This window comes from Hemiscyllium ocellatum, chromosome 15, assembly GCF_020745735.1.
Source record: "Hemiscyllium ocellatum isolate sHemOce1 chromosome 15, sHemOce1.pat.X.cur, whole genome shotgun sequence".
In the NCBI taxonomy this organism is placed as follows: domain Eukaryota; kingdom Metazoa; phylum Chordata; class Chondrichthyes; order Orectolobiformes; family Hemiscylliidae; genus Hemiscyllium; species Hemiscyllium ocellatum.
Window position 1 is genome coordinate 35,204,597 of NC_083415.1, and position 15,545 is coordinate 35,220,141.

Here is a 15,545-nt window from a genome sequence, read left to right on the forward strand (position 1 = left end):
GGTCTTCCCCATCTTTGAGGACAGGAACAATTGTGGACTCTGCTTCTCCTGTTGAATGCTTAATTGTCCAGCCCCATACATGAGTGATGTGGTAAAGCTGAAGGGTTTTGATACAATCTGTTAGTTTTGGGATTGCTTAGTCTTGTTTGTTGCATGCTGCTTTCGCTGTTTGGCAGGCAGGTGGTTCTGGGTTGTGGCTTCACAGGATCAACACCATATTTTTAAATATGTCTGCTGCTGCTCATGACATGTCCTTCTGCATTCTTCATTGTTCCCTTGGCTTGGTTGTAATGATGGACTGGAGCTTATGAGAGACATGAAAGATCGTTGTTGTGTATAATTCTGCTGCTCCAATTGCGAGATCTGTTTGAAATCTATCCCTTTCAAAATGATGATGTGGAGGAGCTGGTGTTGGACTGGGGTGGACAAAGTTAAGTATCACACAACACCAGGTTATAGTCCAACAAGTTTATTTCAAAGCACTAGCTTTCAGAGCACTGCTCCTTCATCAGCGCTCCGAATGCTAGTGCTTCCAAATAAACCTGTAGGACTTAAAATCTGGTGTTGTATAATTTTTAATTCCAAATGATGGTCGTGCCACACAATATGTTGGAGCATATCCTCAAGATGGGGTGGGACTGTTTGGTGGTCATGCTACTGATTTCATGCTCACTGTTAATTCTGATTTATTTAGTTCTAGATTTATTAATTAAATTTAAATTTCAACACCTGCCATAGTGGGATCCAAACCCTTGTTCATAGAGCATTACCCTGAATTACCACTTAGTGAAAATACACTATACCACCACCTCCAGCTGAAGATGATAAAAATAAAATTGACTTTAAGCTGTTTCAAGAGCAAAACTAAATGGAAACAAACATATTTGAAACATTGCCAATGTAGTTTATTTTCAAAATTAAAGAGATCTTACCGTAAAGATGTCTCCATATTTTTTCTTCATTTTTAATAAAAATTTGGCACAATCCTTGCTGAATGCAAAGGCATGACCCAGCCATGGAATAAAACCTTTAACTAATGGTGGCTCATTTGGTAACCTAAAAGAACAATTAGAATTTTAATTGCAAACTCACTATTATTGCTACAATCCGCAATACTAATACAGTTACAAAACAATACAGACCTTAACAAAATAATAACACAGATACGTTAAAACCTAAATTAAGACATATTCAGTAACATAGTATTCAAATAGGGAACATTCTGCCTCTTGACCTTCTTGAATTCTTTATCAAATTAGTCACCTCAAGCAGATTATCTGAAATTCAACCAACCTATATTTCCAGATAGCATGCAGCACTATTATCTAAACTTAACAATGTGGAAACTCTGAGGTTAATCTTGGGTATTTATATTGGATTGACTAAAAGGGTAGATATAAAATTAGGAATTGTGTGCATTGAATGGGCAGGGAGACAGTCATGATGGTTAGGTGCTGAGAGAGATGCCACAAAGCATGTTGTCATTTTGAATTTACATCACCAACTTGAACTTAGAATTCTGTCATAAACTAGTCAAATTTACAGATGATACCGAAACAAAAAAAAGGGACAATGGATTAAGAAGAGGTCGATTAAAAGTGAAAAAGTTGGCCAAACATGCAGTGGAAAGAAAATATCAGAATAAACTTTGCAAAATGTCAATGATTGCGCTTGGGTTACAAGAGCAACACATATACTTAAATGGTGCTAATATAGTTACAGGCAAGGTTGAAACAGACTTCATTGACTCAAAGCCTAATTCAACCATCAAATAGGGAGCATTTGATAGGGTCCATGCCAACCAGATATCCTAAATAAATCTAGTCCCATTTGCCAGCATTTGGCTCATATTCCTCTAAATCCTTCCTATTCATATATCCATCCAGATGTCTTTTAAATGTTGTAATTTCTACCAACCTCCACCACTTCCTCTGGCAGCTCGCTCCAAACACACAACACCCTCTGTGTGAAGAAAGTTGCCCCTTAGGTTCTTTTTAAATCTTTCCCCTCTCACCTAAACCTATGCCCTCTAATTTTGGATTCCCTCACCCCAGGGAAAAGACCCTGCCTATTTACCCTATCTATGTCCCTCATGATTTTATAAACCTCTATAAGATCACCCCTCAACCTCCGATGCTCCAGGGAAATTAACCCCAACTCATTCAGCCTCTCCCAATAGCATAGCATGAGATGTAATAAGTCTTGTCGACTTCGTACCATGTTGATATATTCAATGCCATGTTGTGGACCTTTTTATGTAATACATTTTATTGGTAGCATGTCACTTTGTAGAAATGTAGAGATCAAATTAGAATTGGTATAGGAATTTTGAAGAAACGATTGTATGGTACAGTTGTATTAGATTCTGGGTATAATGGGTCAGAGTTCATCCACTGTGAACTCAATAAGGTATCAGGTAAACATATTGGAATCATATGGAATAATTTACCTGATTTAATCACATTTGATCATTTGTTTGAAAATAAGTTTATTCAACCTGATTACACATGCTATAACACACCTCTAAGGAAGATGGGTCTTGAACCCAGATGCAGAGACTCTACGTCTGCACCACAAGAGCCTCAGCTCATTATAACCCTGATTCTGTGATTAATATTACAACTGACATTTAATAATTCTGTTTTTAAACAAAATTGCATTTAAAAAGGTTTCAGTACAAATCAGTTAAAGTCACGATTATACTGTGCATCACAATGATCAAACAGACATTAAATACTTAGTTTTGATCACTTGAGTATAAGGCTGACATTTAAGCAGTTGGCCACAAAGTAAAGCCTTGAACTTCAGTTATAAGAGGAAATTTTAATTTCTCTATTTCAATTAAAGTTGAAGTGCACTGCCTATTAGTACTTCCTCCATTAATAAATTTAACTGTAACCACTTCAAATAAACTCTAATTAATGTGCATTGGAAGTGAAAAATAATCTGATGTGCAAGTGACTTAAAATTTCAAGGAATACAGTCATGATACTAACAAAATACGGAGTACTAATTTTCAAACTCCACCATCTGGCTTTAATACCTGGGTCTTACATAAACATTTTTCCTTTATTTTAGTGTATATAAAATGGTCACAGCAATCGCGTGACCACACTGGTAAGCCAAGCTTCATGAAATCAACATGGAATAAACAAAATTGTCTGCACTGAAAGTGATTTTTGATCAAAAGATCCCAGAATTAATACACCCAATCAGGCTTGCTTCATCTCTTATTTTGATTTACACCTTAAGATAAGTTTCACATGTGGCAGATGAAAGACATCAAGTTGAATCATCCAGCTTGGAAACAGTGAACTCAGATATACACACACCAACCTATATCTCAAGTAACTACTTCTTGCAGCATGATTTTTAACTGCAGAACGAGAAACAGCTTGATGAAGTGGACTCTTGGCCTTTGATGAAGGGAAAATGCCTGGTGACAGAACTGTTCAAAACAAAAACACCAAGAACTCAAAAGAGCAATAGTAGTGTTTGATACTGCTAGTGATTGAAGACACCAATTAAGTACTATGAACTCAGGTTAAAAATCTAACACCTTAATGACATTCCAAGGGCTTTAATTTCTCTGTTCCTTTTTTACATACAGGACACTATTTCTTTTTAATTTTGACCTGTTTGTATGTATGCCTAATCTTTAATATTTCTCTTAATATTAATTGTTCATAAAAATATTCTTTATTTTACTTAGAGTCATAGAGATGTACAGCATGGAACCAGAACCTTCGGTCCAATCCATCCATGCAGATGAGATATCCCAACCCAATCTAGTCCCACATTCCAACATCCGGCCAACATCCCTCTAAACCCTTCCTATTCATATACCCATCCAAATGCTTTTAAATGTTGCAATTGTACCAGCCTCCACCACTTCCTCTGGCAGCTCATTCCATACACATACCACCCTTTGCATGAAAACATTGCCCCTTAGGTCCCTTTTATATCTTTCCCCTCTCACCCTAAACCTATGCCCTCTAGTTCTGGACTCTCCGACCCCAGGGAAAAGATTTTGTCTATTTATCCTATCCATGCCCTCATGATTTTGTAAACTTCTATAAGGTCACCTCTCAACCTCCGACGCTCCAGGGAAAACAGCCCCAGCTTGTTCAGCCTCTTCCCATAGTTCAAATCCTCCAATCCTGGCAACATCCTTGTAAATCTTTTCTGAACTCTTTCAAGTTTCACAACATCTTTCCGGTAGGAAGGAGACCAGAATTGCATGCAATATTCTGACAGTGGCCTGACCAATGTCCTGACTAGCCGCAACATGACCTACCAACTTCTGTACTCAATACTCTGACCAATAAAAGAAAGCATGCCAAATGCCTTCTTCACTATCCTACCTACCTGCAACTCCACTTTCAAGGAGTGATGAACCTGCACTCCAAAGTCTCTTTGTTCAGCAACATTCCCTAAAACTTTGCAATTGGTCAATTTCTAATACAATAGACATTTGTATTTGACCAACTGCATTTGTATTAGAGTGAAGGACAACTTTGTGCTCAAAGAAACATAAGTTTTTGTTTTAACCAAGCAGAGAGATTGAAAATAGAGCCATTCCATGACACTTCATCTGGTTATAATAAATTAAAACATGAATGGAAACAGAATATTATGGCCATTCAAACTCTAATGAGTTGATTGGACCAGTAGCAAACAGGTTTGTGAAAATGGAAAAATGAAATTTTTGAGCTCTGAGTTTCATCAATCATTTCAAGGATATATAGACAGAAAGTTATCCCTTTTAGGGAAAACTTCTAACCATCAAAGATACCAAGACCACACTCTCAGAACAGTCTCAGACAGCTGTCAATCCATTCATTGTATCGGTTAACAATGAAAACCAGTGAGGGGAAAGGCAAAGTTGCATCAGGGATTTTCCATCTTGCTGTTTTTTCAGTTGAACTGACATCAGTGTTCTGAAGATGACTCAGGCAATTGTTTCATTTTATCTCCATCTTTGATTTGGTTTCCCTATTTCCTGCTATTTACAGCTAGAAATGTACAATATGCCTTGCAGGAACTGTAGGAAACATTTTTTGGAAATTAAGACATTATTAAAAATACATCCTACAGTAGACTTCCTTCTGGTTAGTCCTTGGTACCTGTGGCAATACGTGGGGTTGAAGAGTTAGAATAGAATATCATTTGTTGTCACATGTACTCCAGTGTACAGTGAAACAATTTTATAATGGCTGCCTCTAGTGGCACCATTTTAGCTACAAGTACCTAGGTACAAATCTTGAACGCAAAAGAGAAGTAAAAGGAAAAGTAATAGCCTCCAGTCCGCTCTGCACCAGTTCTCAGCTGCACCAAGGTAAACCGAGCTGCTCTGGGTCTTGCTTTCCTTTTCACAGATCTTCAGGACCCATTTCCCCTTTCAGGGACATGCTCCCCTGAACACCGCTGCAGGACACGGTCCCCGGGACACTGTTCCAAGACTGCTTCAAAAAAAGAAACAAAAAGAACAGGAAGAACAGGCAGAGCAGAGGAGCTCTGGGTAGAGCATCTGCTCTGCTGCCATCTTGCTGGGTGGTGTTGAGGTGTAAATTGAAGTCACAGTGAAAGGAGAAAATGACAGAGAAGATTTAAAGAATATACATTTCAGTGACAAACTGAAAATGGCATTTCAGAAGGCAACAGAGACAAGGGACTTTAGGGGAGATATAACTGGAGAAACGAGAGTAAAGAGCTTGAAACAGAGGTGGAGTTCTGGGAGGGTAGCAGGAGAGATAATGGTGGTGATAGTGGGGGGGGGGGGGGTGTGTGGGAGGGGGGTGGAGGTGGGGTTTGTATCCCCAGATGGAGAATCAGCAGTCACTCAACAGACTCGGAACAGCCCTGGCTCACAGCAATAACATGCCTTGGGGGCTAAATTAATGACTAGTGGGAATTCAGTCCCTCAGTGGTAGGAACAGCCATCCTCTGTCAGCTACTCTGATTGGCTGACAGCTCCAGCAGTGCCTGAGCTTAATAGTGTATACTGCTATGACTACCACCAGTCCCAGGATGAAGGCCCCAGTGGATCCCAATAAGTAAGGGGCACTGTGTAAGGAGGGCATGGGGGAATGGTGAGTGAAGTAGGCCAGACCTGCCACACCATCAGTTGGGAACATAAGGGTTAAAAGATAGCTTTAGTGCATTCACGTTAAGAAAGCATTATGCGACTGCTTGATTGCCTGAATCAATGGTAAAGGTCACATTTTCGCTGCTGTAGTGGGAATGAGAGTTTGAGAGGCAATCTCAGATTAGATTACTTACAGTGTGGAAACAGGCCCTTCGGCCCAACAAGTCCACACCGACCCTCTGAAGAGCAACCCATCCAGACCCACTCCCCTACATTTATCTCTTCATCTAACACTACGGGCAATTTAGCATGGCCAATTCACCTAACCTGCACATTTTTGTGTTTGCGGGAGGAAACCGGAGCACCCAGAGGAAACACAAGCAGACACGGGGAGAATGTGCAAACGCCACACAGACAGTTGCCTGAGGCAGGAATTGAACCTGGGTCTCTGGCGCTATGAGACAGCGGTGCAAACCACTGTGCCACCATGCCACCCATGAATACTGCAAAACTGCAGCTTGAAATCACCAGGCTCAGCTGTTAGAAGAGCATGATTTGATCATGCAGATGTATCTGCGGATTTGGCTGTGGGTAGTATGTGTCCAGTGGGTGATAGGCTGTGTATGAGGTGAGAATGTCCAGCAAAAGTGGGCTGAGTAACCATATAAAAGTGATGTAAACTTGTAACTTAGAGAGAACGGGTAATGAGAGCTCAGCAGGGGTTAATGTTCTATGTGCACGTAAAACAAGCTTGTGTTTACTTAAACAGACTCTGTTGAGGTTATACTGTAGTGAGTAAAAGGATCAGTCTTAAATAAATTTGGGGAGGAAAGAAGGGAAGGTATTTCCTTCTGATTCATTGTCCCCAATGTGCACAGGGCATCCTCCAAGACTGTACTTTGTTTCTTTCCCACATTCCTGAAAACTTTTCAAACTCAGCCTGCTGATTCCTGCCCACTCATGCTAACTGTGCAGTGCTGTGAGAACGGTAATTTCGGGGTCAATTGAACTCTTCACAAGCTCAGGATGCATTCTGAAGAAGCTCTATTTCTCTCTTCACAGATACTACCAGGCTTGCTCAATTCCTCCAGAGTTTTATATTTTTAATTTAGATTTCCAGCATCCACTGTATTTTGCTTTTAATTGGTTTACTGTGTACTTACTGAATTTCTGCTTTTATATCACATTTTAGGACATGAAATTAAGACTTACATTTTCTACACCACAAACATGTCTTCATGGAAATAAGTTGAATGCATTTTGGATAAGAAATAATGAAACGTTTTTTAATACATTACTTGTGCTGTATAAAATCAAATTGTTTCACTCCTTGACATTAAAAGTAATTAAGTTCCCAAACAGTTAAGAGTATGAAACCATCATGTCTGCTTTAAAAATGATCATTCCATTTAAGGTAAATGTTTTAAGACAGTTTGAATGTAAATGAATGGGAAACATTTCAAGTTCACAGATCAATCATTTTATTGCATTATATCATTATTTTTGAAAGAATTATTTCAGTTTGTTCCAATTTGCCTTTTCAATTGAGCCGATAAGCTTGCAGAATGTTTCCACTGAGAATAATGCCATCAAGAGAAAGTGTAATGGAAAGAAATGGATGGAATACAGCTGGAAACTCTTTTCTTACTGAAGCAGCCAGAATAATTTCTTAGCATTTGCTTTTTATGTATGCTTTCCAGTACTTTTGTACATCGAAGTTACTACATAAATGCATTGTTTTTGCATAGCTCAGTTGCCTTAGTTAGCTAGGTTTCAGGAATGTTGTTTTGATTAATTCACCATTTGTCACATGCTGCTACCTTAGCAATGTTGTACCTTAACATTTCCAAAGATCAGCAACTCCCTTGCTCCTCAGCAGCTCTTTGGTGGTCTGTGTACCAGCCTGTTGGGATTTGATGGTGGAGGTAGATTGATTTGCACTAGAGATGTTGACAATATTACAATGTAAATGAAAACAACATATTTCATTCCTGACTGAGGCTTAATTGAATTTGGGCCTTCAGTTTAATTCATACAATATTCATAAGTAGTGGACTTCAATGGAATACCCAGCTCATCACTTCAGAACATGCCAAAATTGTTCATTTTAATGCTGAGCTGTGTCAATAGTAGATCCAATGAAGTGGGGATGACACGGGGAAGTGCATGGGAGAATGTGTCAGTGGTGAGGGGTTTGTTAGTATAACAGCAAGCACAATGAGATAGCGTGGTATTTGTGTAAGGCTAATGAAGCTCTCCACCAGAGAAAGAATAAAACTTAATGGAGCATGTGCAGCACAGGCTTCATCTTACTTACAAATTTGACAATGGGATCTTACACCAGGCCTCAAGACCCTGACCTACATATTCAAAATTTTCGCAGTTATGAGTTATGCCCAAAATACAGAAAAGAAAGAGACATCAAAAGTTCTCTCATTATCTTGGAGATTGATTGTCTTGCAAATGTACTCACTGTTGACCATTGAGACAGCTTCATCGAGGCATTATTGATCTCAGTTTCCTCTCCTGAAGGGCAATGGATTGCAATATTCTTTTTTTTTGAAAAATGAACTTGTTTTCCTAATCAATCTGTTATTATACACCTCTGGAGTATGTGGGTCTTGAATCTTGGCCTCCTGTTTCAGGGGTAGAGACACTACCACTGCAATGACAAGAGGGACCCCCACAATATTCTTTAACTAATCTAAACCCTGGTTTCCAGCATCTGCAGTTCTCACTTTTGCCTGTTCAACACCTTGAGCATGCTCCACCATTCTAAATCATGGTTGATCATCGACTTTAATCTTTAAACGAATAAATTAATAAGACTTGCCCCTCCTCCTCAGCAGGCAGGTATTGAGTTGCAAGGGGTCGGTGGTGGTGGGGGGAGGGAGTGGGTGTTGGGGCATGGTGTTGGCTGTCATATTGATTGATCTCACTTAATGAACTGTTTATTGATGTAGGAATGATGGGTAATCTGTCAGTGCTCACCACTGTAATTCTCTGAATTGGTGGGTAAAGAGCTTTCCTTCCAAATATACATATTAAACCAAGGTTCTCCCAGACTGCGATAAGACTGAATACATTAAAACCTGTGTTCTGTAATTGAATTTTCTGATGATTAATTTACTCAGTAAATGATGAATGTCTAAAATGATGCCACACATGGGAGAGAAATGTTCATTCATTATGTGACATATTGTGGGATTGTAAAATCAATTTCCTTCTGTTAATTTTAGGGGCCTGATTGTACTGAGGGATACAATAAACTTTTAATATGGACAGGGACATTGTAGCTCTCCCTTAATTGCATCATTAATAAATCTCATTTGCTATAAGTGAATTGTATACAGATGAAAATTTATGAATGTTTATTATTTAATGACTCATCAGATTCCATCATACTTTCAAGTTCAAGTCAGAGACAGGAAATACCACATTAATATTTTGGTAATACTTGCAGTTTATCAGAACACAATAGGCTGCATGTAAATTGGCCACTATATTGTTTCAAGATATACTGACTGACTATTTAATCTAAGTGATCTAATTTTGAGAGGGCCCGCTTTTGGTTGAAATGTTTAAACCAAGCCTCAATTTTTCTCTTAATTGGACAAAAAAAATGAAATCTATAGTACTATTTTAAAGAACAGTACAGACATTATCCCTAATGTCCTGGTCAATATTTATCCTCAATCAACAACAATATATAAAAAAACTAAATTTCTGGCTGCCACTTGCCTATTTGGAGGTTCTTGTTTGCAGATTGGCTGCCATATTTTCTATGCTACAGCAGTGGCTGGATTTCAAAAGTATACTTAAGAGACGATGGCGAAGAGCTAACATGATAATAATGTCACTGCACTTGTAACCCGGAAGCACAGACTAATATTCTGGAAATGTAGCTTTGAATCCCACTATGGCAGAGAGTGAAGTTTGAATTCAATTAAAAAACATTGAAATTGAAAGTTGGTCTAATGAAGACCACAACATCATTGCTGATAGTTGTAAAACCCATGTGGTTCACTAATGTACTTTTGGGAAAGAGGTCTGCTATCCTTACCTGATCTTGTTCTAGAAATGACTCTGGATCCACAGCAATGTGGTTGGCTTTTAATTGCCCTTTGAAATAGCCCAGCAAGCCATTCAACTCAAGGTTAATTAGAAATGAGAATAGAAGTGCTGGTCTTACCAGTAATGCCCAGATCCCGTGTGTAAATAGAAAACAAAATTCTTGATGTGGTAAAAGCCATTTTATGATTACAAGCCTCTCTTTTGTGAGGGAATTGTCAAAAAATTGTCATCACTTTCTCTTCTGCACATGTCAATAACATATAAAGACTTCAGTTCATTTGTTGCCTTAAATAAAATGGTTGCAGTAATCTTTGTGGAGTTGTCTTTATAATCTTTGAGAAGTTCTCTTTGTCATCGTTGGTGCCTAAGGTAATGCTGCAGCACCATAGCATACTCTGGCTAATAGTGGTGAGCACCCTCAGAGACAGAAATCCATTGAAGGATCAGTATAAAATTCCTAATGTGCACGACTTCTGAAAATAGATCTGAATCACAGCAATAGGTGGATGTTCTGTGACAATCCAACTCTATGTCAAGCAAACAAAACAACTTGTATTGTGTGCACCTTTCACGATGACGGGATACCTCAAAGTACTTTACAACTAATGAAATACTTTTTGAACTGTTGTCACCGTTGTAATGCCAAAAGAGTGGCAGCTAATCTGCATTTAACAAATTTACACAAACAGCTATGTGGTAGTGACCAGATAATAAGTCTTAATGCTGTTAAATGTTGACAAAGGCACCAGGGAAAACTTCCCTGCTCTTCTTCAAAATAGTGCAGTAGGATCTTTAGTATTCATCAAGAAGACAGTTATGTCCTTAGTCTCAATCAAAAGACAGCACCTCCCACTTTGTAGCACTCCCTGCACTGGAGTGTCAGCCTTAAATTTTGTGCTTAAGCCTTGGACTGCAACCTAAACCCAAAATCTAGAAAAGCAGAATTTAGCCTGAAAAAATATTAAACTGATGGTGAAAAATGAAACCAAGTTATTAAATTTGGATGTTGTCCCAATTTGAGAAAACAAAATGTAAATAAAACAGAGAAACTTGGTAGTACAGAACCTGAATATTGAAAAGAGAAAACTCACACAACACCAGGTTAAAGTCCAACAGGTTTATTTGGAAGCACTAGCTTTCAAAGCGCTGCTCCTTCATCAGGTGATTGTGGAGAATACAACTGTAGGAAACAGAAGTAATAGCACAGATTTACAGTGTGATGTAACTGAAATTATATATTGAAAAAGACCTGGACTATTCGTTGTGTCTCTCAACTTTTAGAATGACCATGTTGTTTTCAGTTCTTTCATATATAAATCGTAAAACTTTTTTTAAAAGTTCACTTGAGAATGTAACTTTTTAAAAAAAGTTTTGTGATTTACATATGAAAGAACTGAAACCACCATGGTCATTCTAAAAGTTGAGAGGCATAACAAAAATCCAGGTCTTTTTCAATATATAATTTCAGTTGCATCATACTGTGAACTTTTGCTATAAATTCTGCATCTTACAGTTTTATTCTTCCCAATCACCTGATGAAGGAGCAGCACTCTGAAAGCTAGTGCTTCCAAATAAACCTGTTGGACTATAGCCTAGTATTGTGTGATTTTTAACTTTGTACACCCCAGTCCAACACCAGCATCTCCAAAGCATTGAAAAGCGAGGCATTCTGCTGAAAGATTTCATTTTGTGCTCATCAGGACAAATGCGAGAACGTGGGAGGCTATAGTTCACTGTTATTGTATTTTCCATGGCAATACCTTGGCCAATCAGACTTGACTTTCCAACCATTCTAAACCTCTTTCTCCTACAGTATAATTTGTGTGATCATTTGGAATCTGGCATTCTGATAAGCACAGAACCAAAAGGTTTGACTCTCTCTTCAGAAGAAAATACCAGATTTACATGAGATAAAAACAGGAAGTAGATTTTGTTTTTCTATGCCTGGAGTCATTGGAACACTTAGACATACTGTAAAGCAATAAAAAAGTGTAGAATCCCAATACCATTACATTAACACTGAAATTGGACAGGCCCTTACTCGTGCACTACAATTTCCCTCCTCAACTAATTTTGCTGTGCATTATGTTCTGGCGATTGAATACAGTCAGGCACAGTGAGAGTAATTTGTTGCCTCATTCTTATATTTTGATACAATTTTAATAATTATAATATTCTGTTACAATTAAATGCTGGTATTTTCTATAACTTTTGTTTATCTCTTCATCTTTCCACTTTAGTGCAAATAGTTCTCAATTGAATGCCTAATCAATCAATGTCAGTCAGTGAAAGCATGCGTAATGTCAAGATAACTTAAAATTTGAACTTGTAGTATCTCGGTTATTTATTAGAATCTGCAGCAGCTGCATTCTTTCACTTAACTGCACCTGGCACCTCTTGTGTACACAGAACTGAGATGGTTGCCAATATGTTTGCAATAAATGTTTGAATGTAATTACAATATTTCCTGCTCTTGACATTAATAATTATTTATTTTTTCTATTTATATTTAGAACGTGGATAGAAACAGAAATTCTTATCTTTGATCATTTCAATGTAAAGCAACTAAGTGAAAAACCTTAAAATCAGTAAAGGGAAGACTTTTTTAATCCTCATTTTAAACTGGGCATAATACCTAATATATGTTCTAAATATAGCCCAGGTCTACGAGTGAAAATGAATGAAATAATGGCAACAATTCAGCATCCTTTGATGACTTAGTCTTCAACATATTAAGTCTTTCTTGATGAAAATTCAAGGTACTTGCAAATTATTGTTCAGCCAGTGTCATTAGCAGATTAGCAAAAACAGCCACTCATCTATTCGCATTGCACAGTTTGAGTCAATCATGTCATTGCATTTGATTGATTCCAGACTATAAAACACCCAAGATCATTATCGGGGCCCTGAGGTGTTTCTGATATGTTACATTGAGGTAAGTCCTGTACACTATTGAATCCTTCTGCAACCTGAGAGGTGTGTACATCCACAGCAAGTGGTAACATAGCTGAGGTGAGAAAAGGGCATTTGGAGATGAGGATAATGCATTTTCTTGTAAAGCGGTTGACTAGTTCAAAAGAAGGAGATGTAATCCCGTTAAGTGACCATGAAATATCAAGGTAAGACAGCAATACAAGCAGTGAAGGATTTCTTCAACACAACAGTTTCTAGTGGAGCTTTTCAGAAAGACCAGTGATTAAATCAAAAGTTTCCCAGCATTGAGGGAGGGGTTGAGATTGATTTTTTTTAAAAGTATTGCAATATGTTTAATATCTGAAAGTCAGAAAGCATTATCATTTGAACACAAAAATATTGTAGATGTATTGAATAAGGAATACACTGTGATGTACAATTACTGAAGCAAAACATTGGCTGAGTTTAGATCCAGTTCATGAGTTTGATGCTGGGCTAAATTCCAGATCAGAAAACTTGAAAGTGCCTGTAATAGGACACTGAAAGAGATTTCTGAGGAAGCCAATTAAGGAGCTAACTCTGGGAATCCTTGGCAATGAAACAGTCAGTGGGATCAGTACCCAGGTTAATTGGAGTGTATAAGGGTGTGGGTAGCCAGCAGACACAATGGGAGTGATGGGTGTTACTCCTGTAGGTGGGAAACTGCAAGGATAATTTAAGATAGAGGTATATTCTTAAGATTTTTACAAAAATAAATACTGGCCACAGCTGCCTGCCTTAGCAGAAGGGAGGTCCATTCATAGGACAGTCTGTGAATATAGCACACTGAATTGCTTTGCAGTTTGTGCCTGTGTGCTTTCTGACTAGCCATTTGGAGGCCATCACCATTGCAATTACAGGCTCCAGCTACATTAAAGGGGCCCATCCACTTTCTGGCAGTCCACATGGCAAGTGAAGACTGTTCTCAATTGGCACTTTAAGTAATATATTGGCTCTCTCAGCCCAAAGGCAGATATGTAGCTGTCACATCCCAAGCAGCTGCCTCCCTGAAAATCGACTGAAGGTAGGAACACGCTGACTGGCTGAAAGTGGGAACACGCTGACAGGCTGGAGAGCCATTAGCAGGAATTTGACACATGTACACCTCCCTTCCAAATGAAAAGCCAAGGCATTCAAAGCCATGGGCTGAGTGTTGGAAAATGGGATTAGAATAGTTAGGTGTTTGTGATAAGTGCAGACATGACGTGTGAAAGTACCTTTCTCTGTGATATCAACTTGTATGACTCTAAAGTTATGCTCTCCTTTTCTGTCCATAAGTTCTGCCTGGTCTGCAGAGTATTTCCAACATTTATCATTTTTATTATCAGGTTTTATCTAATAAAAGCAATCAGATTCAGAGTAGACCAATGTAGAAACTAATTTATGACATAGATGTTGAATCAGTTAGAAAACCATTTGAAGAGGGAAAATAGTTTTGACTGACACAGATCATTATCCCATTTAAAATAAAGGTGATGGATGCACCAGTAGGTATCAGATCTGAACCAGGATAAAATGGAGGGATGAAAACTTTAAACAGAAATTCTGGGACGAACATTTTGTAGAATGCACCCGGAAGGTATGTACCCTCAGGGCTGAATCAGCTTGAATGAAGCTATGCCCTAGGGCAACGCCTACATTATTTATTCCAATCTCTAGAGCTCCCTGCTTCAAATACATTGATACTTAGTCCATGAATGATACACTGTCTCAGGATGAACCCAAAATTCTAGTTGTTAGTGATTAGACCAAGATCAGCAATAACTTACACAACTAATCTATTCACGATAAATCACATCTCAATCATTTTGCACTCATTACAGAATAGTATCTCCATAAACATTCCATTTCTTTGCATGCAGAGATTGAGTAATCATTCATATATACAAATCTGTACATTGACCATCCATATATTTAGCTGAGGTGTCAGCGGAGCCTACTTCATGCATGGGCCCCCTGTTCTTTGACAGGCCGACGTTACATGGTGGTCTTTCTCCACTGTGCATTGGCAGCAGCTGCCCCAAGCTTCAGCACATCCCTTAATCCTGGACCTTGGAATGTGTCAGTCTGCAACACTCAGTCGGGGCCAGCTCTTTCAGCTGGAAGATCAACAGATTTCGGACAGACCAAAGAGTGTCTTTCACTGAGTTGATAATCCTCCAGGTACAGTTGATGTTCGTCTCAGTGTGCATCCCAGGGAACAGACCGTAGAGCAAGGAGTCCCGTGTCACGGCGCTGCTTGGGCCAAACCTTGACAAACACCACTTCATTCCTCTCCAAGACTTCCTTTGCATAGGCACATTCCAGAAGGAGGTGTGTGACAGTCTTGTCCCTTCACAGCCGCTTTGAGGGCAGCGTGTGGTGCGGCAGAGAGTCCGGGCCTGCATAAAGGATCTCACAGGCAGATCCCTTCTCACCACCAGCCAAACCA

General features: G+C 38.7%; 1 protein-coding gene across 1 annotated transcript in view; it reads right to left on the reverse strand.

Annotated features, from left to right (window-relative positions):
- The window catches only part of ptgis (prostaglandin I2 (prostacyclin) synthase), a 92,096-nt gene that overhangs the window by 63,942 nt on the left and 12,609 nt on the right, over window positions 1–15,545 (reverse strand). Inside the window, exon 2 of the mRNA XM_060836361.1 lies at window positions 933–1,056. Within this exon, the coding sequence (XP_060692344.1) occupies window positions 933–1,056 (124 nt within the window). The remainder of the gene's footprint in view (window positions 1–932; window positions 1,057–15,545) is intronic.